The sequence below is a fragment of the Pelodiscus sinensis genome, chromosome 27, assembly GCF_049634645.1.
Source record: "Pelodiscus sinensis isolate JC-2024 chromosome 27, ASM4963464v1, whole genome shotgun sequence".
NCBI lineage: Eukaryota > Metazoa > Chordata > Testudines > Trionychidae > Pelodiscus > Pelodiscus sinensis.
Window position 1 is genome coordinate 12,538,421 of NC_134737.1, and position 27,051 is coordinate 12,565,471.

Here is a 27,051-nt window from a genome sequence, read left to right on the forward strand (position 1 = left end):
CTCTGGCTGCATCGCCTACGGGGACGGAAATTAGGATTTCTGGAGCCGAGAGGCCAGGCTAGATCCTGCCTGGGCTAACGAGCAGCCTCCCTCACCTCGGGAGCAGTGGCAGACCCCCCTGTACGTGGCCTGGCCACGAGGGAGGAATACAGAGCCACACGGGATTGGCGGGGTTGTTTGGAAAGGCTGAGGGATCAGTGGGCGTGCTGGGAGGCGGCTTTATTTCCGGGTGGCGAGGTGTTGCTGATACGCTCAGAAGTAAGCAGGGCAGGTTCTCAGAGTTTTGTGCCCTGGCGAATCAGAGTGTGACGAGGTTTCACCCTAGGATCTGAGGCAAGGGGAGACCAGACCTCCAGGACTGGCACCTGGGGTGGCGCCTGGGAGGCAGAAGAGACAATTCCGCCCTCAGGCATGAATCCTGACGCGGGCGGCGAGGGAAAGAGGAGGAAAAAGGCCCTCGGAGGTAAGAGCTGAGGTAGCCACGGCAACAGCCCAGAGAGACATGTGCCAACATGCACATGAGCAGTGGGGAAGCCGGGGAGATGGAGCCTGTCTAGGGCAGTGGTCTCCAGCCTTTCTAACCACAGGATCGCTTTTTCAATGTCAGTGCAATGTAAGATCTACCTCAAACCCAAATACCCTTGCCCCGCTTCCTTCCCGCCCCTTCTTTGAGGCCCCGCCCCTGCTCCACCCTTCTCCCTCCATCGCCCTTCCTCTCATCCTCACTCACTTGCACCAGGCTGGGGTAGGGGGTTGAGGTGCAGGCTCTGGGCTTGGACCAAGGGGTTTGGCGCTCCGGGCTTGGCCCAGGGTGGGGGATTGGGGTCCAGGAGGGGGTTCAGCAGGCAAGCTCTGGGAAGGAGTTTGGGCGCCGGGGGACTCATGTCTGGGGCAGGAGGTTGGGTGTAGGAGGAGGCTGAGGGCTGGGACAAGTTCAGGAAGCAGGCTTTGGCTCGGCACCGCTTAACTCAGACGGCTTCCGGGTGGTGGAGCAGTGGGGTTAAGGCAGCTTACCCCTGCCCTGGCCCTGCACCGCTCCTGAAAGCAGCAAGCATGTACAGCGATGGCTCCACGGTGCCATGCGCTACCCCTTATCTACAGGCACTGAGCCCACAGCTTCTTAGGGCCACGGTTCCCTGCAGGTGCGGTGTCTACAGGCCAGGGCAGCATGTGGAGACCCCCTGCTCTGCCTCTCTCAGGGGCTGCAGGGACCTGCCAGCCACCTCCAGGAGCAGCATTTGCCACAGAGATAATGACTCCAGCCCCGACAGGTCAGGCATGTTAGAACTCACTGCTCAAAGGGTTACATTTAAGCGTAAAAGAGAAATGAAAGTGATGAAATGCCCACAGCAGTCAGAAGCCACAAATAACCCACTGTGCACGCAGTAACAGAAGTCACAACCACCCGCGTGTGTGTTGGGTCGGGCGCTGAGAGGGAAGGGCGGGGTGTGTTTGTGAGAGTGACAGACACACACACAGTGTGTGAGAGGGACAGAGATGTGTGCTGCCAAGCTCCCTCCTTCCCCTTCTCTCCATGTGAGACAGGGTAGAGGAGTGGGGGGAAGGAGGGACACTGACATCAGCACCCCCTCTCTTCGCCCCCCCACATCCTGCACAGTAAGCAGGAGGCTCCCAGGGGGCAGCTCCAAGGCAGAGGGCAGGAGCATCATGACAGTGGGTGGAAGGGCAACTGAAGTGCCGGCACTTGGTAGCTTCCCGGCCAAACCAGTCAGGATCGCCTGTCAGAGGCACCAAGATCTACCGGGAGATCCCGATCGACTGGTTGGTGACCGGCCTAGGGGAAGGGGGCAATTCAGGCAAGCAAACATATTTGTGCCTCCAAAACGCAGCAGCCTATCGGAAAGCCGACCACCGGGGAAAGCAACCCACTTACTGGCTAGTGATGGAGGCATTGGTGGCTGGATGGGGTAGGCTGGTTGTGCAAATGGTTTAATGCTGAAAAACAAAGTGCATCGTTAGGTAAGTTAACGAGACTCATTTATAAGGCGTCCTCCCGCCCCCCGTCCCACCTCCTCCCCCTTGGGAGCTGGCAGACGCTTCCTGGTCAATGAAGACAAGAAGATCTCAATCCAAATCCATATTGCGTGTCCCGTCTCGTGCAGACACCAGCTGCCGAGTTTCATCTGCCTTCCCCACTCTCCTCTCCCCAACAGGGAAAGGACTTTGCAGCCCCTCCCAGAACTCTCCACCGTGCAACCCGCCCTCTCCCAACACACCCGGGGGTTGGTGTCAATGCAGCTTTTGGAGGCCGATGTTCTCAGCACCCGGGGCAGTCGGGGGATGCTGTGGCACCCCAGCAGCACCAGCGCAGCTGGGTCCCTAGGGATCACCAGGAGCAGGTCACCAGCAGTCCTCCTTCCATTCCTCTGCTCGCACGGCGTGAGCAGTGGCCAGGCCAACACTACCCCCCCCCAAACCGGTGCTAGAGGGGAGCTCTGCACACGGCTTTCTGACCCGCTCCTGGCTACAGAAGCCTGCCACGTGCACGGGGTTGTTCTCCACACACCTCTCACGGGCAGGCTTAAAAACGTGCACCCCAGAGATTTGCCTATGCTGGCAGAGCTGGGCTTAGGCCGCCGGAGCCTGGCCCAGGTCCCTGCGCTAGCCATCATGCCACACTGCTGAGTCTCTCGGGCTGGCACAGGAACTCAGGGCGACAAGCCCTGATCCAGCCGGGAGGGGTCTCCTTACTTACTCCTGAGAGGGTCCAGGCTGTCCTGGGATAGACCCGCTCCAAAACTGGGGAAACAAAAGCGCACACAAAGGCACAGTCAGGGACCGAACAGCAGCATATTCCCACACCTTTTACTGCCCCTCGGGGCAGGTCACTAAACCCCAAGCACGACGCGAGTAGTCAACCTGTGGAACTCCTTGCCAGAGGAGGCTGTGAAGGCTAGGACTATAACAGAGTTTAAAGAGAAGCTAGATAATTTCATGGAGGTTAGGTCCATAAAAGGCTATTAGCCAGGGGATAAAATGGTGTCCTTGACCTCTGTTTGTCAGAGGCTGGAGAAGGATGGCAGGAGACAAATCGCTTGATCATTGTCTTCGGTCCACCCTCTCTGGGGCACCTGGTGCTGGCCCCTGTCAGTAGACAGGCTACTGGGCTAGATGGACCTTTGGTCTGACCCAGTACGGCCGTTCTTATGTTCTTATGTTAGAGCCGAGCTGGACACGACGCCTTCTGCAGGAAATCTGCTAGGCCAGCAGGGAAGTGCAGGAGCTAGGAGCTCCCCTAGGGCCACTTCTCCTGCCCCCTTCCTCAGCAATGCCAGCTGGGGGGAGAGACTGGGACCAGAGTAGCTGTGAGTTCCCTTGCAGCCGTCCCTCCCCTGCTGTTCCCAGGGTGGCAGCTGAGCCGGAGGTAGCCTGCCCCTTCAGGCGGTGTTCCTAGCCCATTCCACGTGGCAGACTCTGCAGGGCTGGGAACACGGAGGGGCCCTTCCTCTCCCCTGGGGAGCGCAGAGCCGCTTACCCTGGGGGCAGCAGAGAAGACAGCCTGAGGAAGAGGAGGAGGGGGGGTGAGTTTGTTCTGCAGGACGCTGGCGGATACGATCTGTGCGGATGACATGGAGGCCATACTCTGCAGGGCCTTGTCCTTCGAGACCTGGTCCTGCGAGAGAGGAGAGGAGGAACAGGAAGCGTGGTTACCGACCCGGACCGGACAGGGATGTAGACAGACTGACAGACACGGATTACCCCCTTCAGCCCAAAGGAACCCAGTGCACTTTACAACACAAAGGGATCCCGTCAAACCCCAGACATGCAGCCACCTCTGGGGTGGGGCACAGCAGCTGTTTATCATTGCCATGCCTGGTTACACCACTGCCTAGGAGAATGATGCAGCCAGTGAAACAGCAGGGGGAACTAGGGAAGGAGAACAGAATCTCCCCTCCCTCCCCCTGGGTGGAATGTGCCCCATTAACATCCCAAGGGAATGCTGCGCTCAAGTGGCCAGGGGTAAGTTTTATGTCTCACGGGTGAGAGGCCCTCTAGCAGCACTGCACTGGAGCAACAGCTGCACCCAGACAGCCCCCAAACCACTAATTCCAAGGGAGAGGGCCAGGGAGTACTACAGGGATAGAAGTTTAAAGAACATAACTCCAAACTCGAGCACTACTTACCAAGTTCATGGCCTGTATGTAAAAGAAAGGAAGAGCAATGGTTAGTATGGTCTGCAACAATCCCAGAGCAGAGAGGCATCGTCACCTTATAAGAACCACTAACATACTGACCATTCAAAAAACCAAGGGATGTCACTATTCGACTACTTGCTTCCCCCACCCCTTGCTGCCTCTGTATCAGAGGCAGCAAGGGGGGGGGGCAGGAGCTAGTGCTGGGGGTAGCCAGTCTGAAAGTCAGTCCCCCCCCAGCACTATCTCTGTGGTGTGCGAGTGGGGCAGGTGGAGCCAGCCACGCCCGGGGGGTTCACCCCACTGTGGCTCTGCATTTTAAATGCAGCCCCCAGCAGTCCTGGAGCCAGTATGAGCTGGGACTGCTTAGTCCCACCTTGCGCTGGCCCCCGGAGCTACCCCCGGGCTCCTACGACATTTAAACTGCAAAGCCGTAGAGGGGGGGGATCGAGAGTTTATCGACTAATGGAGAGGTCAATGAGAATTCCATCGACTACTCGATTAGCTCATTAACTGCTACGTAACGTCCCTACTACTAAGGGAAGCTAAAGATAGTGAGCCCAGGGCTGAATGGGCACAAAGCAACCTTTCGGGGCGGACACATGTATGCGTGTGATGTACGGACTGGCCGTGGATGCACACACGGGTCTATCTGCGCACATGGCAGAAAGGCAAGGAATGAGGAGGGTGTGGCTGGATACGAACAGTGGCCCTAGAACCATTCTGAATGGAGGTGCAGCAGCATCCCCGGAACGCCCAGTTCCAGCCTCAAGGCATGTGAACAGAGGGGATGTGTAAAGGTAGCTCTGAGTGGGAACAGGAATGGGGAGATGCTGGGCGGAGGAGAGGAAGAAATCCGTCTCAGCTGATTGATGACGGACTGATTTGTGTGCACCCACCCCACATGGACACGTGTCGGCACATTGATCCTCGATTGGGCGGCTGGATCGTCTTTGTTTTTAACATCAAAGGCTTTCCCATTCACTACTTCATAAACGATTTAAACCTGACAAAAAGTGAAATGAGAAAACAGGAGGCAAAACTGACCTCCGCGTATCACACTCAGCGCCAGGGATACAGGGGAGGCGCCACAGGAGGGGGAGGATTAAAACCAGGACATAAATGTGCATCTGCATCAGCAGCTCACATCCTGCTATACAAACTGCAAGGGTCTCAAAAGCACAGCTCCCATTTGGGCCTCTAAGGAGGGGGCACCTTTTCAGAAGGGCTCTGTGCCCGGGGGGCACACTGGGTGTGGAGCTCTAGAAAATCTGACCCTAGAGATTTGTGCGTTTCTATGAAAGGCAACCGGTAGAAGGAGCAGGTTTCTTTTTTGCAAGAACTATTTGGCTCACTGAGCAGGAACAGAGGGTTCTGCAATTTTTCCCAGCACATCTGTGGTCATCTTAGTGTTTGCTTATTACGTATGCATGCCCTGATCACCGTATGCATCAGCTACTGCTTTTCCTCCTCAGAGCTTCACTGGACCGTGGACCAGCTGACTTGCTTGGAACCAATTTTAAAGGCACCCAGAGACTAAGGAGATGGACATGTTTTAAAAATCAATACTAGACAGTCCTGTGCGTGGGATGCACACGGATGGATACTCCTTCGAGGTGCACTGAGAATGGAACAGCAGTTGGACATGGCTGTATTAAGAGGGTCACAAAAAGAAAATTTGGCTGTAACACACACAGCATCCAAAAACACCCTGAAGTAAGTGCCCCCACATTTCTCTTCTAAGGAGTGAGCAGGGCCGGTTAAGTACAGCCTCCTTCCCCACCACAGTCCCTGAGAGTCCGTGGGGGCAGAGGAGTTACGGGTTTTGTTGGGGTTGGTCCTGCTTTGTGCAAGGTTTGGACTCGATGACCTCCCGAGGTCTCTTCCGGCCCATGGATTCTATGATGATGGAATTTACTAGGGACTGCATTAATAGGGAGCTACAGAAATCAGTCCCAAATGCTGGGGGATTTAACAGTGAGCCAGATCCTCTCTAGGATTTTCTGAGCAATCCTATAGACTCTACAGAAGGGACAGGATTCCGTATTCAATTCTCTGGGGATTTTTGGCAAGGACTTATTACATGAGGCAGGAAGACAGAGGGCACTGGATCGAACAAATGCAGAGGGACCCGCAGAGAGACTCCTCTGTCCTGGCCCCACACCGTGCACACTAATCATAGTTATTGCACTATTATGGTGTGTTCTTCCCTTCGGTTTGCTGCATCCACCTGTTGTCTCTCGTCTTCTGCTTAAGCTCGTCAAGGCAGGGGCTTTTCGTTAAGAGTGCACACGTGTGCAGTGCCGGGCACAACGGGGCCCTGATCCACAATACAAAATGTACCACAACACCGAAAGGTGGAGCGTCGTGATGCGAACTCTCCTTTTGGTTTCAGTTGCAAAACCCCTCCCGCACCCTGCCCTGACACGTCCCCGCCCACCCGTGTCCCTGGCCCCTGGCAAACGCTACAAAGCACACACAGTGGAAATGGTTACGGAAAGGTTAGTCAAACTCCAGCTGAAAAGAGGGAACGAGAGAAAGAAAAGCCAACCAGAGAAGAGATGACATTCCAGTTTTATCCTTGCTCTGCTCCCTTGGCTCCTGGATCCCTAGCCTGACCTGTCGGCAACCAGAACCAAGGGTCTCCAGGGGAAGCCCCCAGACCCAGGCTGTCCAGCCCTGCCCTAGGGAGTACGTCCTGCCGCAAGAGCCCTTATGGCTCTAATCTCCCTCAGCTGCCCCCCTACAGACTAGAAGCACAGACCCCAATGCCCATGCACCTCCGCATGGGCTGGAGGAGTGGAGGGCCCATACCCTGAGCACCTCTCCACCTGCTGGGGACCCAGGACCTGGGAACCCCAGGAATGTGGGTTCGAGCAGTGGCCACCCAGGGAAAGTCACCACCAGCAGCCCTATTAGGAAGGCAGGATAAGGGACACCCAGAACATAGGGAGGCGGGTTCTAGGGTTACTACAGGTGGCCCACGCAGCCTGAGTCCACGAGAACCAGTCGGGACAGCGTCACACCACACAGCCACGAGCGTCAACATCGCCAGGGGAGCGTCACCCTGCAAAGCCCCCTGGTCTGGGCCCCCAGCTTCAGGCACGGAGGAGGGGATGGCGGAAGGGCCCTGCTTCTCGTTCCGGCCCCTTGGACATTTTGGCTTCAGATGGGGAGGTGCCCACCAGGCTGCTCCCTCACGGTTCTCTTCCTGCAGCGGCTAATGGACGGTGCATCTCTGCAGCCCGGGGGAGGCCTTGCTTCTCCTAGCTACACAGACGCTCGCAGCCCTTGCCCACTGCAAGAGCCTGTGGGGAGGAGGAAGAGCGCCACAGGGGAAACCTGAGCCCTGCTCGCTGTGTTACTGCCTTTGGGGTGCATAGGCTCTGGCCAGCCCTTGCAACCTACCTACCAACCCAGCCTTCCCGGTTCTGCGCCAGCAGGCCCGGCCACAGGCAAGCGCTCACCACCCTGCAGGAGCTTCTCCTGGGAGGCCGCTATGTGACATCAGGAGCTTCCTAGCCAGACCTCTCCAGCGACGGCCTCCCGTTTCAGTCCCTCCCAGGCAGCCCTGTCCCAGGGAGTGTCTGGTTCCAGGAACGAAGGGAGTGGGGGAAAGACATAAAAAGGAAAGAGAAAGCAGCACACCACAGAGCTGAGTGCGTTAGTTGTCAGCACAGCCACGGCTCAGGGGCAAGCGGGGGTGGGGGAGAAGCCGGGGAGCGCGTACCTTCAGCTTGGACTGAATCTCGCGAGATTTCCGTCTGGCTAGAACCTGCAAGTGGCTAGAGACCTGCAGAGAGAAAGCAGAAGGAGAGGGAAAACAGCAGAGCCGTCAACCAGAGCAGAGGAGAGGAAGGAGAGGGGCTGCCCCATGCTCACACACCACGGACGCATGGGCAGGATCTCCAACGTACCTTAATGCCAACCTGGTACTCCCGCACCTTCTTCCGAGCTAGAACCTGTATGTGGCTGGACACCTAGAGCCCGCCAAGCCATTCAAAAAGGAAAACACAAAGAGAATGAAGACATGATCCCACACCGTGCTGCATGAGAACAGCGCGCCGAGCGCTCGAGGCACGCCGGCCAGCACGCAGGTCAGCGGCGGCCCAGGTTCCTGAGAACTAGAACTCCTCCTATGGAAAGCGAGCCACGGCGGCCACAACCATCAGGCCAGCTGCTCAGCTGCTGTACATTGCGCCAGTTTATGCCAGCCAAGGATCTGGTCCATACTGCAGGCACCTGCCCTGTAAGCGCACCCTCTTGTGCTTTGGAGCATCGTCCTAACGGTGCGACCGACGGTGGTGTGGGTGCCAAGCCTAATACTTCTTGGTGGGTTTTATGCAAAAGGGGCACATCTGACCAACAAAGAGATGGCTTTTCTGACTGCCAACCCTGCACGCTCAGCCTTCTCTTTCCTCCTCTTGCATCACCATGAGGGAGGGAGATTCTGAAAGGCAAATTCTACCTGCCAACATGACCGGTGCTGCGAGGAGGAATTTGACCCTGCACTTGCAGTACAGCTAATCATTCCAGAGAAGACGCAGGAGCCAGAACAGACTCCAGCATGTGTCCCCATATCTGTGCCACACAAAGAGGAGGGTGTCATGATGGAAGTGTTCTATGTAGAAACACCCAAGGTTTCTATTTTCTATTTAGAGACCCTCCAGGTGTCTCTCTTGGGTTTCACAGAGCTGGCCTCATCTGGCCAAGGACAAGACTACACTGAAAAGAGAAAACAACCCACCTACATCACTCAGGGCTGGAAAAATCCGCCCCCCTGAGCAACATAGTTATGTCCACCTGACCCCTGGTGTAGACGGCACTAGGCAGACAGAAGAATTCTGTCACCTCAAGAAGGTGAGCAGGGCTGGTGTCCCTAGCCCGTCTGCCAGGAGCTCGGAAAGGACAATAGGGGATGAATCACTCTAATTCCCAGTTCTGTTCATTCCCTCGGAAGCACCTGGCATTGGCCACTGTCGGAAGACAGGCTACTGGGCTAGATGGGCGGCCACTGGTCTGACCCAGAGTGGTCGTCCTTATTGAACCCTAGGGTTGGAAGAGATCTCAGAAAGTCACTGGATCCAAGCCCCTGCCCAAAGCAGGACCAACCCCAACTCAATCATCCCAGCCAGGGCTTTGTCAAGCCGGGACTTATGGACTAACTGTGCAGTCAGGAGAGACCCTCCTGTGACCCTCCTGAAGTGTTGCCACCTTCGCAGACAAGCCCCAAGTCTGAGCAGCTAAAGAGCGGGACCTAAATAAAACTGATTGGTTTTCAGGAACTCCACATCCCTCACTAAAGTCAATGGGGGCTGCAAACCTTGGAAAACCTTTTGGGTGCGGTGCCGGGGTAGCTGTGTCGGTCCCTGGATATCGGACACACAAGGTGCATGAAGCTGTATCTTTTATTGGACCAACTCCTATTGGGGAGAGAGACAACCTTGCAGCTACACAGAGCTCTTCTTCAGGTCTCGGGAAGAGCATCCCAGCTAAATAACAAGGTGGAACAGATACAACAGATGCGACGTATGTTACAAGAAACTACTGAAGGCGAAGTGGGCATTTAGCATATCTACAATCCTAGGACAAAGGAGGGTTAGTGGGTTAGATTGCTGTCATGAGCCATAAATCTGGGGTCTTGATTAAGTCCACCAGAGCTATGAATTTAACTTCCCAGGCTCTTCGTTGGAGGGTGTCATGATGGACGTTTTCTATGCAGAAACACCCAAGGTTTCTATTTTCTATTTAGAAACCCTCTAGGTGTCTCTCTTGGGTTTCACAGAGCTGGCCTCATCTGTGTCATGATACCGAGCAGGCGGCACTGGATCCAGCCTCAGAGCAGGTCTGGGTAGCATCATTTCCCAAACGCTCTCTTCTGACCATCAGCTGCCCCTAAATCCCACTCTCTTGCATCCAGTCCCAGCCCCTGGGCTGGCTCTGCTGTGTGTCGAGATGCCCCTGGCACGCGGAGGAACGTTTCTGACGGAGATCACCAGATTCATTTTGCTCTACGTTCAAACCTGTCTCCTGCTGATATCCACTTGTCCCGTAACATCATGCCCCTCTTCTCCTCCATCTGGGCAGCACCCACCCCCTCCCCCACACACACCCATCCCCAAGACCAGGAAAGTTTATAAGGGATCTTTGCAAAGCTTTCAACGCAGAGGAAAAGTTCTACTGCACGGAGCCAAGATGGCCTTCAGGCTGTCCACGTACCTAGGGACTTCGACAGCTCTCCTCCCCAAGCACGGGGTCCAGGCGCCTCACAATCGATCTATATGTGTATCTATGTGCCATCAATGCAGCAGCAATCACTGAGAGATCTTAGCCTTCCTGGCGGGCAGGTCAACGCTCTTATCCCCAGGTTACAGATGGGGAGCGGAGGCACAAGGATGGGTTAACTGATCTGCACAAGACATTTGTGTCTGAGCTGAGCACTGAACCCTTGTTACAAGGGTTACCGGGGGAGCAGAGGTCAGATCTGCAAGGTCCCTTCGCCCTCGCCATAGCCAGTCACAGCCCCAGTGACCCATCACAGAGCCGGCCTGGCCACCACCATGGGGCTTTTAACCAGACTCACTGCCAATGCAAGCGTGAGCTTTCTGAGGCGTAGGCCGTCGGCTCCGTCCCCACCACAGCCACTCCTGCTCTCTTGGCCCCGCAGGGCAGGGAACGCCGCTGAGCTCGCACAGAAAGGGATTGGCTGCCAGCTGATTTCCAACGCGGCCCTGGCGCTAGTCCTCGGCCTGACACACTCGCCCAACACACTACAAAGGAGCGAGGGGATGCAGGCAGCTAGTGGGAACAAGGAGCCGAACAGCAGCACGAGCGTCAAAGAGGGCTCTCTGCCCAGACCCACTGCTGACAGGGCAGTACTCTACTGCTCCATCACCACGGCACCTGAGGCACCTAGGCCCACCAGTGTCCCCGAGCTGGTGAAGAGAGAGGCGCTAGAGTGGGTCTAGAAGACGGAGTGAAAGATGCAGGATTTTGCTGTGGATCTCGAACCGCTACTGGATTTACAACGGCGCCGGTCACAGACTCCAACTGGGTCCTGGAATGGCCCGGCCTACTCCACTTGTGCTGCATCCCAACGCCCTACCAGCCTGCTGGCTCCTTTCCGCCCCTGGCTGGACCCCAGTGGGGCAGCCTCTGCTGCCCCCCACTTGTGCCTATCTCCGACCCCAGAGCCGAGCTGTGGGTGGGACCGGCAGGAAGCTGGTGGAAAGCTCAATTAACTTCCCCACCCCATGCTCCACTGCCTCCAGGAGGGCCCACAAATATGTTTGGGGCTGGGCCCACAGAAGGTTACCAGTGGCCACGCAGAGGTGGAAGCTGGCCTGGCCTAGTGAGAAGCAAGGCCCTGTGTGCACAATCCAGATCCAAGTTCAAATCAGGAGGAGCTTGGGTTCAGGCCCCGATGCACCCTGAAGCGATGAAGAAGGTGGGTGGTCGGGAGTGCAGAAAACTGGAAGACCCCATGAGCCCTAGCCCCCATCGTAAGCCTAACTCCAAATCACATGACTGGAAATGTTCACTCAACATCTCCCATGCCCGTCTGGCCACCACGGCTGCCTCTGCTCTGCAGGGGTCCCCGCGTGAAGGCAGCATGCAAAGGGCTGCTCTCGGGATGTGGCTGTGCCCAGCGGGGATCTCGCGAGGCTCAGGGCTGGGCGAGGCTGGGCTACGCAGGCACGCTCCGGAGCGCCGATCCCAAACTCGGTGGGACTGTCCCTGAATGAGACCTCACGAGCGGAGAACCTGCTGGACATTAGTGCACGAGCCTCTACTGCGACTGCTAAAGGAGGCCGTTCTCTTAGCCAAGGCTGCGGCCGATTTAATCTCTAGCTGAACTAGTCCCCCTGGGAGGTGGGGAGAGCGTCACACTAAGCAGGCACAGAGACCGGGAGGTTCAACAGCCCCGACTGCCCAGTGAGCTGGAGCCCACAGAAGGAGATAAGACAACTGTGCAGGAACAGGCCAGTTCCCGGACCTCGAGCATCTGATAAGCAATGGGGTGGGAGTGGGGGGGTCTCGACCCACATTTCCCCCTTTGCGGGGCTGTAGCAGTTCCCAGCGAGCTTGACTAGTCATGTCTGAGACCCCCCCGTGGCACAGCTCAGCATAACTCTCACTGCACAGATGGGGAAAAGCGGGCACACCGAAGCGAAACAGCAGGCGGGGCAGAGCGAAACCCCGGCATCCGAACCCCCGCTTTGCCTGCCCGTCCTCACAGTCTCTCCTCGGCCGCTCAGGGCGCGCCGAGCAAAGCGAGTGAGACTCCCAGTGCTGTCCCTGAGGCGGCGTCTATTACCCACAGGTTCAAAGAAAGCAAAGCAGGTTTTTTTACCTGTTTTCTCGTCCGTGTTTTCCCCGTCCGTAGCTTGATGTATCTCGCGATCAATTCATTGCGACCTAGAGCAAGCCAAAGAGTAAGGACACGATAAAAGCAGGGTCGTCTTGCTACATCCTTTGCCCAGTCCTCGACACCCAAACTCTGTCGCTTCCCTAGTCCAAGGGGGGTCTTTTCCCCAACACCCTGTGTTGGCCTAACCAAGGTTTCCCTCCGAGCCACATGTCAAGTGACAAGGCTTGGCCAGAAGGTGGTGCTGTCCTGGCAGCTGCAGGGCAAGACTGAGCCAGCTGGTGGGGAAGGCTGGAAGGGTCTGCCAGGGCCCGGGGGCCAGAGTTTACAAGCAATAAGGGGCCAGGACACAGTGACATGACCATGCTGGGGGACTGTGTTGACTGGTGGTTGTGCCCATCAGGGACACCCAGAAACGCCTCCCCTTGTGCGAGCGGGACTGGGCCGCCTTCCGAGGACAAGGCCGCCAACAGAAGGGCAGGAAAGTTTTCTCTGCTCCCTCCACGAGGTGCTCCGGCGTCACTGCTCCGAGACACCCTTCCCCCACTCCTGGGAAGCACACAGGCCACGCCACAGGCCAGAGCAGGAGCCCCGTGAACCTGCGGAAATGAGCCAGGAGCCCGGCATGAGACTAGGGTTCGAATGGCGCTGTGCCCCGCAAGCAAGAGTAGCAACCCCCAAACTTTCCCCATTGCCCAAGCTGCGTTTCCAGGGGCCCTGGCCTTTTGAACAGCGTTTCCCAACATCCTCGGCCTAATCCGAAGCAGAAGTGCTTTTGCTCCACATTTTACAGGCCAGCTGTGGCCAATCTAAATTCAAACCTCAGAGCAGCTGGGAGCTTTCTTCTCTCTCCTCCTCCCCTCCACTCCCCCCCAACCAATGTGGGGGTGGGGATGCATGCCAGATTTATTTTAATGGACCAGATGGTGGTGGTTGGAGCTAGTCAAAATGCCCTTGGAGCTAGTTTAGGATTTTTAAAAAAAAGAAGTAAAAAAGCCAAACAACTGTTGTAGCAGTGCCCAACGCCCGGCCTTCTGGGGGCAGGGGAAGGGGCTCTCTGAACAGGCCTCACACTGTAAGGGAAGAAGCACCAGGTCCCCTTGTCCCCTTCCTCACGTCCCTGCAATCCTGCCAGCAAGCCGGCAACAGACAGCGCCAGGTGCTGCGCTGGGTCAGCTGCGGCCCATGCCTCCCGGGGAGGGCACGAGAAGGAGGGTTCTGCACGCGGGAGTAACAATGCTCCTTCCAGAAAGAGGAGCAAGCACCCGGTACCCTTGCGGGGCAGAGAGGGGGTGGTTGTGTGTGTGTGTCCTGAGCAGTGCCCCGCCTGATGGTGGGACAAAGCATTCTCCCCCCGCCCTAGCACCCTCACGGAGGCTGCGAAGTGTGTTAGCCCACCCTCACGTCCCCTTCACAGATGGGGAAACCGAGGAAGGTAGGGCAGGGGGGCAATGACATGCCCAAAGACAACCAGCAGGGGAGGACTAGAACCCCTGTCTCCCGAGTCCCACCCAGTGCCCCATCCACTCAGCCATTCGTCCCTCACACACAGGCGTGGGCAGTTCTTGCCTGGGAATAATGGGGCTCCCCCCGACAGGGAACAGCTAGAGCGATTCCCTGTGCCCGGGGTTACCAGCAGCCCTCACAGGGGATGACTTGACTCCTTCCCCTTAGAAGGCAGCTGGAGCTGACCCTGCATCCCCATGAATGCCCATAAGGAAGTGCTGTGTGGTCTCTAGACACACAGAATCAGGTGTGCTAAGGCCCTGCCGGGCTACCCCAAAGCTGCGAGGGAGAGGAGGAGATTCCAGTCCTCAGCACTGGGCCTCTCCCCACTCCCCCTGCCCCTGAGACAAGCCAAGATCCCACAGGGGCCTCGGGCGCTGAGAGGCACTGTCAGATGCACTTCCCCCCACAGCCTCTCCACTGCAAACTGCACACTAGGAAGAGATGCAGCCCAAGGAGAGTAAACAGGGAACTGCTAAGTACCTGGCTTGCCGCAGCCATTCCCTGCTCCCTTCTGTCTGAGGTCTGCTCTTCGACCCTCACCCTGGGGCCTCTCAAAGCCCAAGAGCCCCAGACCCTACTGCTCTCGGCTTCTCATAGACTCATAGACTTTAAGGTCAGAAGGGACCATTGTGATCATCTAGTCTGACCCCCTGCACAGTGCAGGCCACAGACTCTCACCCACTCCTCTTAGAATAATCCTCTCACCTATATCTCAGATATTGAAGCCTTCAAATAGTTCGAAGGTCCCAAGATGCAGAGAGTCCTCCAGCTGTGATCTGCGCCCCATGCTACAGAGGAAGGCGAAAAACCTCCAGGGTCTCAGCTTCTGCACTATTCTCTTCACAAAGCGCGAAAGCTGCCCGGTTATTGGCACCCAACGCTAGCTGTGACTGGAGAGGCACTGCTGGAGAGACTCAGCGGGTGCCCAGCCTGCTACCTGCTCGCCCTGGAACCGGGGATCCTCACTCGGACTCCCTGTTGGAGCAAAAGAGTCTCGAGGCTGCCTCTAAGGGCTAGGGCCTGGGATTTAGTCACAGTGGGCCCTGGCCTAGGGGCAGCAGCAGCGAGGCCTAAGGGCTTGTACTCCGGGCGGGCCTCGCCCCACAGCATGATAGGTGTGAGGGGAAGTAGAAAACGGGCGGCAGGGGTTGGGCGATAGCAGTGGAGAAGACCATGAAGATCCCTGAATCTGAATGTGGTCAGGAGAGGACGTTGGGAGAGGAGCGGGCAGTGCTGAGAGGGGAGCGGGCAGTGCTGAGAGAGGAGCAGGCAGTGCTGGGACTCGTTGGGAGAGGAGCGGGCAGTGCTGAGAGAGGAGCAGGCAGTGCTGGGACTCGTTGGGAGAGGAGCGGGCAGTGCTGAGAGAGGAGCAGGCAGTGCTGGGACTCGTTGGGAGAGGAGCGGGCAGTGCTGAGAGAGGAGCAGGCAGTGCTGGGACTCGTTGGGAGAGGAGCGGGCAGTGCTGGGAGAGGAGAGGGCAGTGCTGAGAGGGGAGCGGGCAGTGCTGAGAGGGGAGCGGGCAGTGCTGAGAGGGGAGCGGGCAGTGCTGGGACTCGTTGGGAGAGGAGCGGGCAGTGCTGGGAGAGGAGAGGGCAGTGCTGAGAGAGGAGCAGGCAGTGCTGGGACTCGTTGGGAGAGGAGCGGGCAGTGCTGGGAGAGGAGAGGGCAGTGCTGAGAGGGGAGCGGGCAGTGCTGAGAGGGGAGCGGGCAGTGCTGAGAGGGGAGCGGGCAGTGCTGAGAGGGGAGCGGGCAGTGCTGGGACTCGTTGGGAGAGGAGCGGGCAGTGATGGGAGAGGAGCGGGCAGTGCTGGGACTCGTTGGGAGAGGAGCGGGCAGTGCTGGGAGAGGAGCGGGCAGTGCTGGGACTCGTTGGGAGAGGAGCGGGTAGTGCTGGGAGAGGAGCAGGCAGTGCTGGGACTCGTTGGGAGAGGAGCGGGCAAGGCTGAGAGAGGAGCAGGCAGTGCTGGGACTCGTTGGGAGAGGAGCGGGCAAGGCTGAGAGAGGAGCGGGCAGTGCTGGGACTCGTTGGGAGAGGAGCAGGCAGTGCTGAGAGGGGAGTGGGCAGTGCTGGGACTCGTTGGGAGAGGAGCGGGTAGTGCTGGGAGAGGAGCGGGCAGTGCTGGGACTCGTTGGGAGAGGAGCGGGCAGTGCTGAGAGGGGAGGGGGCAGTGCTGGGAGAGGAGCAGGCAATGCTGGGACTCGTTAGGAGAGGAGCGGGCAGTGCTGACAGAGGAGCGGGCAGTGCTGGGACTCGTTGGGAGAGGAGCGGGCAGTGCTGAGAGGGGAGCGGGTAGTGCTGGGACTCGTTGGGAGAGGAGCGGGCAGTGCTGAGAGAGGAGCGGGCAGTGCTGGGACTCATTGGGAGAGGAGCGGGCAGTGCTGGGACTCATTGGGAGAGGAGCGGGCAGTGCTGGGAGAGGAGCGGGCAGTGCTGGGACTCGTTGGGAGAGGAGCGGGCAGTGCTGAGAGGGAAGCGGGTAGTGCTGGGAGAGGAGCAGGCAGTGCTGAGACTCGTTGGGAGAGGAGCGGGCAGTGCTGGGAGAGGAGCAGGCAGTGCTGAGACTCGTTGGGAGGGGAGCGGGCAAGGCTGAGAGAGGAGCAGGCAGTGCTGAGACTCGTTGGGAGGGGAGCAGGCAAGGCTGAGAGAGGAGCGGGCAGTGCTGGGACTCGTTGGGAGAGGAGCGGGCAGTGCTGGGAGAGGAGCAGGCAGTGCTGGGACTCGTTGGGAGAGGAGCGGGCAGTGCTGGGAGAGGAGCAGGCAGTGCTGAGACTCGTTGGGAGAGGAGCGGGCAAGGCTGAGAGAGGAGCAGGCAGTGCTGGGACTCGTTGGGAGAGGAGCGGGCCAGGCTGAGACTCGGGGCATGGGGGCGGAGAGGAGAGGAAGAGAACGGTGGAGAAAGGAGGAAAAGGGAGGGGGTAGGGACTACTATGGAGGAGAGGGACTACAGGGTCAGTAGGCATCCTCAAGTCCCTCCACTTGACTGAGGGACTCTCCTCAGGGGGGAGGGAGAGGCTGTGGGGTGGAGTGGGTCAGTGTGAGGTGACTGTATTTCCTGCCCTCCCATTCTGGGACTCAGCGCTCCTCCGTCCCCACCATTCTCTCAGTTTTGAGCACGGCTGAAGTAACTACAAGCACGGGGCAGCCCCAAGGGCGTAGGCCACTGGAGTATTTTCCGTGGGTATGAACAGCGCACCCCTAGTCCCGCCATTGCAGGGTTCTCTGCACACAGGGAGCCTCTTCCAGGTGTGCTGGAAGTCCACAGAGACCTCAGGGGGTCCTCACTGCCAGAGTGCCGTGAGCTGGTCTCCTCCTCTCAGATGGAGCTTTGCAACTCTGTGGGTCTCACTCACCCAGCTCCTGTCTCTCTCCCCACCCAGAGCACCTGTGGCTACCTGTGCTGTGGGTAACTCTCTCCTCCCTCTGCATAGCTGTGTGTGTGTGTGTGTGTGTGTGTGTGTGTGTGTGTGTAGAAGCACCCACACACACACACGTGCACCCTGCCCCCCTCGTTGTACCATATACTTGCATGTGTCTCTCTCTGGCACTAGCACACACCAGCCCTACTCTGGGCTACCCGTGTGTGCACAAGAGTGTGTGCTACCAGCATGACAGCTCTGTGCAGGCCTCACTGTCGCTATGGTACCTGAGTGTGAAGTCTGTGCGTGTCTGGCTCTGGGAACAGCAGGAAGGCCTCAGCACATGCTCCCCCCCGCCCCTGTCTCTATGGTACCAGGTAGCTAAGGGTCACGCTCTCTGGGCCTGCCAGGCCTTGCAGGGCTGTCCCAGCCCCATGATTCACCAGAGGTTGTGCCCGTTCCCTCTAGGAGGGCACGTCCCTCCTCCAAATTACCACATTCCCCAAATTCCTCTCCCCTGACACCACCACGTGAACCAGTTGGACGGCTCTGTTAAAAATAACCTAGTGGGACAACCTTGCAGCCAATCCGCACGCTGCAGCATACCAGCCCTGGCCGAGTCCAACTCAAGTTACACCTGCTGTCTGGGAGCAAGGCACAGGCTCCCTGAGCTCCTGGCAACAGCCCTATGAGACAGAGACACCCCTTGCTGGACAGGCCCGGCCCTCCGCTGTCTCCCCATGCTCACAACCTGGCCACCATTCAAATGCTAGAGGTTACCACAGGTCACGACTGGCCCCCTTCCACCGCTTCCCTGGGCCTCTCTGGGCCAGCCGCTGAGAGCTTAGTCCCTCTGCAATTGGAGCATCTCTACCCCTCCAGCAAAGCGCCAGAGCCACGATGCTCCGGATCCCCCCCAGAGAATTGCCTCTTGCAGGCCGGCCTGGAGAGCAAGCCTTGCTCATGGGTTGGAGACACCCTCATGCTTGCCAAGGGAAGCCACAGAACGCCCCCATGTCCTGTCTAGGCCCCACGCCCGCAGGAGTCACAGAGGGCTCCCCAAGGAAAGGAGGCTACAACAGGGGATTGTAAGTATTTGCTTCATGCATGTGCATCTGCCTAGCCCAACACAATCCCAGTCTCAGCTGGGAGGGGACCTCGAGGTGCTTCCGTAATCTATCTAGCAAACAACGGCCAGCAATGCCGTCATGGGACACACGTCAGGTGCTGGGAGTCTTCCCTTAATGGGACACTGGAGTATCCGCCCCAGAGGCAAGCAGGTTGGGCAGGAACAAAAGGCAATGGGGTAACAGGAGATGAGCTGCCCTGCTTTGCCCAGACACAGTGGGGCAAGTGGGGTTTCCTGGCTCTGCTGGGGGTTGGTCATCGCTGACCCAGCCCTGGCTCAGAGCCCCCTCTGGGGCTGCCTGGCATGTCGAACACGTCAGCTGTGAGCTCAACCAGAGCCCTCTGCTCGGCCAATGACCCGTTTGCCATTGCTGCCGCTATTCCAGCATGGAGATCCTTGGCCCATGGGGACCGCACAGGACGCTCCTACAGGCAGGAAACAGCGCCATGCGGAAGGGTCCGGAGGGCACAAACACAGCGAGGGGAAGGGATTAATTCAAGGCTCAGATCAGAAGACTTGGAAGGCCAGAAGGGCCCATCACAATCATCACAGAACCCGGCCTACCCCTGCCTGTAACAGAGCCACCCTCTGGTTGTTACTTAGGCCCCTACCGATGTTAAATATCGGGTAACTGAATAGTCGAGTAACCTCACGAATTCTTATCGGTTAGTCGACTATTCTAGAATCCCCGGGGGCAGGGCCAGCGGTCCGTGCGCTCCGGCCCCACTCCTGAGGAGCCCCTTGCCACTCTGCGCTGCTGCCGCTGTATCAGAGGGAGCTTGGTCTGCAAAGAGAGCCAATTTAAAAACCAGCTCCCCTGGAAGGCCTGCTGCCCGTCGCCCTGTGTTGCTGCCTCTGACAAAGAGGCAGCAGCATAGGGTGGTAGCAACCCCTATTCATAGAATCACAGAATACTAGGACTGGAAGGGACCTCGAGGGGTCATTGAGTCCAGTCCCCTGCCCGCATGGCAGGACCAAATACTGACTAGACCATCCCTGACAGACATTTATCTAACCTACTCTTAAATATCTCCAGAGATGGGGATTCCACAACCTCCCTGGGCAATTTATTCCAGTGTTTGACCACCCTGACAGTTAGGAACCTTTTCCTAATGTCCAACCTAAACTTCCCTTGCTGCAGTTTAAGCCCATTGCTTCTTGTTCTATCCTCAGAGGCCAAGATGAACACGTTGTCTCCCTCCTCCTTATGACACCCTTTTAGATACCTGAAAACTGCTATAATGTCCCTCCTCAATCTTCTCTTTTCTAAACTAAACAAACCCAATTCCATCAGCCTTCCCTCATAGGTCATGTTCTCTAGACCTTTCACCATTCTCGTTGCTCTTCTCTGGACCCTCTCCAATATTTTCACATCTTTCTTGAAATGCAGTGCCCAGAACTGGACACAATACTCCAACTGAGGCCTAACCAGCGCAGAGTAGAGCAGAAGAAATGACTTCTCGTGTCTTGCTCACAACACACCTGTTAATACAATATTCTGGGGGGGGGGGGGGGGGGGGTGTCTGAGCTCCCAGACTTGGTGCGAGCTGGAACTGAGCTGGGCTGCTTACCCACCTGGCTCCTAATGCACTTTAAATGCAGAGCTGCAGTGGGGGTAGGCCTCTGGACTGAGGACTGAGTAGAGCTGCTGGCCAGCCTGTTAAAAAACTTACTGGCGGGGGGGGGGGGGGGGGGGGGGACGACACGGACGACGGGGATGCAGAGTCTATAGCATTAACCTATAAGCTTTTGGTTATTGGCTCATCGACTACACTATTATATCCCTAGTCCCTACATCACGACTAACCTGAGGCAAGGATCATGGCAGTTTCAGAAGAGCTCAGTTTTGGGGTGCACAAGCTCCCCCTGCTATTCAGAGCCCCCTCCTGGATTAAAGGCAGACCCTTCTTGCTCTCTCCTCTAGAGGGGAGGCTAGGAAGGCTCCCCGCAGCTCTGCCTCCAGTTTTAAACGCTGCCTCCAAAAGAGAGTGGAAGGCAGAGGGGGAGGAGGGGCAGAGAAAAAGTGGGGAGGGGGCACAGCGAGGGGAGGTGGTGAAAATGAGTTTCTGACCCCAGTGCGGCAGCGTGGAAGATGACAGCGGAATTGGGCTGCTGTCTCTTTAAGCAGCTGCCAGATGTCTCCTCGTGGCTGGAAAAACCAGTTTGCACACTTGGGTTTGCTGAGTGGAGGCCAAGCTCCCCAGCGGCACTCCAACTATTCCTGGAGAAATCCAAAAAATGCACCCACTTTGGAATGCCCGCGCTCCCCAGCCTCTAGGCCCTGGGCTAGCAGGGCCTCGCCGGGCAGCATGACTGAGGAGCGAGGCTGCAAGGCGGTGTAATGAAGCACATCCGTCTAGGTGGCCCAAATCTTGGGAGCAGGGGTGGGGAGAAGTCTTGCTTTGCTGCAGGAAGACTGGAGAACGAGGGGAGAGGTGTGGAGAGCTAGCATAACCCACGTAAGGGAAAGGAGCAGACCATGGAAAGATCAATGCTTAGAGAAGAACTTGAAAGCAGAATCAGCTGGCAAATGCACGCCGTGTGCTAACAACTACGCCCCTCCCGAAGTGGCTGCATGTCGTGGGTGCGCTGTACACAACTGGTAAGGTGCGTTGTAACTAAAGAGAGGGGTCAGGCGTTACTCAGCAGCCTGCAATTCCCTCCTGCTCTGTGCCGATTCCTGAAGAAATGGTGCAAAGACACACCGGCCAATTCTGGTCAGGTATAAGAGGTGTGTCCAGTTTCTCAGACTACGATCTATATATAACTATCCTAAATCCTTAGCCCTTCCCTAGCCTCCTCCCAAGATTTCTGAGTGCTCCACAGAGACAAACACAGTAAGTGTGAGGTATTTTCCCTATTAGAAGGATGGGGAAACCGAGGCAGAGTCGACGGCAGTGCTGGGAGCAGAACCCACCCCTCCTGAAGCTTAGTCTCACTATTTAATCACTATCCTCCCTTCAGGCTCCACCTCCATGAGTAACCCTCTGAGGTCATAACGCAGTGTTTAACACACAGTCCATCCCCATGGAGACAGGTCTGAGGTCACAAAATACTAGGCTGTGACATCACAGGAGGACTCAGCCAGGAGCAGAGGAGACAAGTCGTGTTTACGCACAACCCTAGTCAGCAGAAGCAAGGGAGGTAGAGAAAACCCAAAACAGTCTGAGGGGGTCTAATTCCAATTCGTTAGGAAGGCGCCACTCCACCTGCACAGGGCCCCTCTTTCAATGCACTGGGCAGAGTGGCCCATCCTGAAACACGGTGCCACTCCTAGCAGCTCCCTGGGTGTCTCTGGAGGTTTTCTTCCAAGCACGGAGCAAGCCCAACCGTGTGTTTAGCTGTTGGGACCTGAAGACTGGGTCTGACTTCCTTTTAGTGCTGGAGAATGGCCCTAGACTAACAGCCCTAAAGACTGTTAAAGTTTCAATGGTCTCGCTGCTGACAACATCCACAAAGGTGCCCATTACAAAGGTGAGGTGTTAATGTGGGCTGAGTCACCCAGCTCACCGCACAAAGACACACACCCCCCACCCCGCCACCAACCTGGGCGGAACTACAGCTGCGGGCCTGTCCTTGGTGCAGTCTCTCTCGGCAAGCACTTGTCTAGCCTGTCACGTCAGAAAAGCTAAAACTGGAGCGTAGGTGCCACATCCTGACCCACTGAACCATCCATGGGTTTGTGACCCCACTGGGGTCCTGTATTCAGAGGCTTCCTGCTTCCAGCTGAAGACACTTAATACACTGACTTGAGCCACACTTGCCCATCTTATCACACAAATAAGGCATTCAAGTAGAACCCAAGAGGTGATGGGCCCTGGGCCCCAGAACCATCAGCGGGTGCAGACTTCCCTTGGCCAGATCCTGAACCGACCAGGAGAATGTTATAGGGGGGACACCAAGACAAATCTATGACTCTGTTGAATGAATGTGGCCCATTGGGCTGGAAATAGAATTGGAGAAGCTTCTACCAGAGACGTGGGGGAAGGAGAGAGCTTCAGGAACACACAATTAGTGTCTCTCAGGGCAAAAGGCCTCAAAAATTCAGAGCCGGGGAAGTCCACTGAAATTCAGAGCTTGGTGAAGTCCCCCGAGATGGGGGACTTCACCAAGCCGTGATTTGAAAACACAAGCTCAAAGGCCGCGCCGAGGGAGTCTCGGAAGTGTTTAGCTTGTGACCTGCACGAGAGGCCAGATGCACAAGCTTTCACGCCCAGCCCCAGGCGTGTGGACTCCCTGTGCAGAGCCTCTCTCAGCCTGCAATTCACCAAACCAGTCAGGCAGGCAAAGCAGAGAGAGGCAGGGAGCGAAAGAAAGAGGGAGGGAGGGAGAGATGTCACAGAGGGAGGGACAGAGACTGGGGGAGTGCAAGGCAATTTCAGCATGGGGAACAGAGTTCAACACTGCTTGACAGGCCTGAGCCATTCCAAGATGGCCACCTCCCTATTCCTGCTGTGGCTTCCCTCTCCCAGCAGACTGGTAGGGAAACGGCCCAAAATACTGTGGCTGAGACATCAGGGCAGTTCCCCAGCACAGACGGCAAGGGCCAGCCCTTTGAAAGTGACCGGGCATTAGGAAAGGCACTGCTCCTATGAGGAGATCCTAATGCCTCCGTGTCAGAGACGTCCAGGCTGGGGGCTGAGCCCAGAGGAGCAGTTCCCCTTCCGAAATTCACCTTTACTTTCTCTCTCGCTCTGCCTCTCTGCCCCCCTCCTCACCCCCCATTCCCCTCGCCAGTCACCAAGATGAGGTCAGACTGTGGGGGCTGACACCGTGTGATTTAGATCAGCCACTAACTGTGAGAAAAACGTCTCTGTGCACAGGAAAGCAAGCGCCCCGAAGTCAGAGCCTCGGGTGCTGAAAACCCTACCCAAACAGTTCCGCCAAGGCACCTCAGTCCCGACCAACAGCCTCCCAGCTGCTCCAGTAACAGACGCTCAGGCCTGCCCCACAGCCTGCTCTGCTAATCAAGGCCTACACTCCCCCCATGCATGCACCTCAAACCTGTGTCTTCCACTACTGCCATCTTGGGCACCCTAATCCCCACCTAGACTCTCACACACACCTCCGTCAGGCTACACCTGTTCCATGAATAAAGACAGAACTTCCACCTCCAGAGACATCCACATAGCACTGGCAGCAAACCCAAGGAAATTCCCTGCTCTACCCCTGAATGGAGCCAGAGACAAAACAGAATACCAGAGGGATGTAGTCTCAATTTCAGTGGACTTGGGAGTGTGAATGCAAGGGCAGCATTTGATTCTAAGAGACGTATGAGCTGCTATTATTCATCTCAACTGGGTGTTCACTCTGAAACATAATGATGGGTATCTGAATAGGCACAAAGGCACCACTGCAGTAGCAGTTGCGTGAAACCTGGATCCCTTCTAACACCAAATGCGACCTGGTCTCACTCACCGTACATCTTGCCTTCGTCCGAGAGAATGATCTTCCGCCGGCCGCAGGGGGGGTAGATCGCCAGTGCCTCCTGGAAGCTTTGCTCGATGTCTGGACTCCACACCCCCTCGGCATCATTGTCCAGACTCTTGTCCATTCCCTCCTGTCCATCTTCCCGCCCCTCCCCGGGGCTGCCGCTGGCGTTCCAGCTGTTGGACGCTATTGTGATGGCTGCTCTGGGCTCCGACCCTGAGCCCCAAACGGCAACTCGACAACCTGAGGGGACAAAGCATAGGTCAGCGATCCGCAGTGGATGCCTCCTGACATCCTGCCCCGGCTGTACGCACTAGAGCAGCATTTCTCAACCTTTTTTTTAATAAAGTACTCCCTTCAAAAAAAAATTACCCCAGTACCTACAGTTTTCAGACACACATTTTTTTTCCTACCATTGCAACACATTTGTTTAAACAACTTAATCGTAGCCAGGTGGGCGATTAAATGTTTGGGTGTAAAACGTACAAAAACAATAAAGCGCTGTAAAACTTACAACACACATTCAGTTTTCCCCACATTTCAGTTCTGTTGATGAACCCCCCACACTTCTCTGGAGTACCCTTAAGGGCACTAGTACCGCTGGCTGAGAAACACTGCACTAGAGCATACAGCCTCCCAACAGCCACACAAGAGCAGGGGGAAATACATGCCAAACCAGGATAGCGAAGGGGGAAGCAGCGTGCATTCCCGGGGTGCTCACTAAGAATGCAGCCCCTAGAACTGGCTGCAACACCCCTACAAAAAGTATTGGAGCCAGAAGAGAGATGGGTCTGAGGTACATGACAACACAGCCCCCAGGAACCTCCAGCCTGGAGACGTGACCACATTCCTTTCTCCCCATCATCACACAGCCCTGTGGGAACCTCCCGCCCTAGGACACAACCGCGTCCCCTGCTCCACATCACACTCCAGCCCTCCAGGGACCTGCAGCCCCAAGAGACACAGCAGGGCTTTACCTAGCAATTACTGGCCCATTAGGCAAGAACCCACTGCCAAGTCTCTCCTGGGGTAATTGCACAGAAACACATGCCGGGGAGAGGCTCCCTGTCACCGAGGGAAACGGAGCAGGAATACGGGCTGGTACAGGGGCTCTGAAAACTTTTTTTTTTTGCTTGAAAGTATTTCAGGCTGTGGCGGCCCATTCCCACGATTGCTTCTGCGCTGCTGCTGGCAACTAGGGGCGTTAATGATCATTTAAAACGTTAACCCGTTAAATACTAGGGTTAACCGGTTTACTGTGGAGCAGCCATTCGCTGGGGGAACCGGTTAACCCTTTACATCCCTACTGGTCCAGAACGGGACACCTGGCTGGCATCCGCCACTCTCGTGATCCCTTTTAGGTTGGGGCTCCCCGTTTGAGAACCGCCGGGCTGCTACATAACGCTCAGTGGAGAAGTGGGTATCCCTCCACTGCCGCCCCCTGCTAGTTACCCCTACCTTGCTCTCCCCGCCCCCAGAACTGCTGCCTAGTCATGCCTGAGTGCAGGGATGCAAGACAGGCAATGCAAGGAGGCTCAGCATGTTGTCACTGCCCCCAGACAACAGCATGAAAGCCCTGCAGGGGGGCCAGCCTCTCCAGCAGAACCCCCTGGGGCCTAACCTTGGTCTCCCCAAGAGCTAACCTCCCCAGTGGCTTGAATGGGAAGAGCTGGCCTGAAGTGGGTAGACAGGAGGAGGGTTTGAAATCCCCAGCAAGGATCAGTGGAGGTCCAGATCTGGCTGCCCAATGCCTTGGATCTGAAAGGGGGCCGGGGGCCTGGGTCCCCTGGGGAAGCCCCAGTCTCCGTCTGGCTTTGGGATTCTGCTCCAGGGTGCGTAGTGGGGCCCCGGCCCCTCCCCCTGAAAGGTCACTGAGTGTTGCATGTAGGGCACAAAGTGCCCACGGGGGCCCCTCGGGGAAGCTCTGCTCCCCAGACGGGTTCTGCCAGACAGGCCTCAAACCAGCGCCTGCGACTTCACCGCTCCTCTCGCTCCCCCCTTCCCTGCCCAGCTCCTAGCGCAGGCTCTGTGTGTTGCAATAACATGTTTGGCGGCAGCTGCTGCTGGTGGGGAGCTGAGAACAAGAGGTGTCTCCTTCAGCGAGAGGCTTCCCGGACGGGCTGAGACCCAGCGGCCTCCAGTGCAGACATCTCCTTTTAAAGGAACTGCAGTTCAAGTGCGCAGGGACTTTCTTTTTTTTTTTAAGTAACTTTTTTCTCTCTCTCCCCAAGCCCCGTGATGTCACCCAGTCTCTCGCGCTGCTCCCCCCCCCCCCCCCCCCCGCCGCCCTCCTCCTACCCCCCCCCTTCTTTGGGAGCAGTGTGGCCAAATAAGGAGAACAGAATTGGAGCAGTTAGCCAAAGAGTGGGGGGAGGGATGGAGAGGGAGGCTGCTGCGGCTGTTGTGTAGCTTCCCGGCTCCCCAGACACACACAGGCTGGTGGAGAGTGCTGCACTGGAATGGGGCGGGGGGGAGATTTTAGGGGGGTTTAGTGCATGGGTGCACAAGAGCATGGAAGAGAGCGTAGGTACGGGTTAGAGCTCCTTATGGGTGCCCTGTAGCTCCAAGGGACTGGCAGGACAAAGGCCATTAGCCCAGGAGGGACAGAGGAACAGGGTCATAGAGATGGCGAGGGGGCTGCTGCGTGCCTGCCAGACATCTGCACAGGGCCAAGACGCAGCAGAATTTCCTCTTGTGCTGCTGAAAAGAAGGGAGACGCTCTCTTCCCTCCACCCCAGGAGCCCCTGCGGCTGCCGTGCACGTCCACGGCACTGCAACACCGAGGGCTGCTCTGCAGCTCTCGGGGACACTACTGGAGAACAGCGCAGGAGGGCCCTCGAAGGGAGGCAGCCAGAGGTCTGGAAGGGATCTGACTCTTGCCTCATGGCATGGCCACTCACTCCTGCGGGTAGGACGCTGTAACAGCAGAGACCTTCCTCTGAACCAGCTGGGACTGGTCTCTCTTGGGAGACAGGATCCTGGACTAGATAGAGCCCTGGTCTGATCCAGCTGGCAACTCCCGTGTTCCCAGGAAATCCCACCCAAGAGGCTCAACCAGGGCTTGGAGCCAAGTGTCCAGCCAGCCACTGCTGTTAGTACTACAG

The 27,051-nt window shown here is 57.1% G+C and overlaps 1 protein-coding gene across 4 annotated transcripts in view; it reads right to left on the reverse strand.

The window, feature by feature from the left end:
* TEAD3 (TEA domain transcription factor 3) overlaps positions 1-27,051 on the reverse strand; it is a 62,793-nt gene that overhangs the window by 11,116 nt on the left and 24,626 nt on the right. Inside the window, exons 2-9 of one of the 4 annotated variants that reach the window (XM_075909985.1) lie at positions 23,936-24,190; positions 12,508-12,572; positions 8,072-8,134; positions 7,885-7,947; positions 4,146-4,157; positions 3,497-3,634; positions 2,717-2,760; positions 1,895-1,956 (exon numbers count right to left, since the gene is read on the reverse strand). In XM_075909985.1, the coding sequence (XP_075766100.1) occupies positions 1,895-1,956; positions 2,717-2,760; positions 3,497-3,634; positions 4,146-4,157; positions 7,885-7,947; positions 8,072-8,134; positions 12,508-12,572; positions 23,936-24,071 (583 nt within the window). In that variant the 5' untranslated portion in view covers positions 24,072-24,190. The remainder of the gene's footprint in view (positions 1-1,894; positions 1,957-2,716; positions 2,761-3,496; positions 3,635-4,145; positions 4,158-7,884; positions 7,948-8,071; positions 8,135-12,507; positions 12,573-23,935; positions 24,191-27,051) is intronic. The other 3 variants (XM_075909987.1, XM_075909986.1, XM_075909988.1) reach the window with 3 other exon arrangements.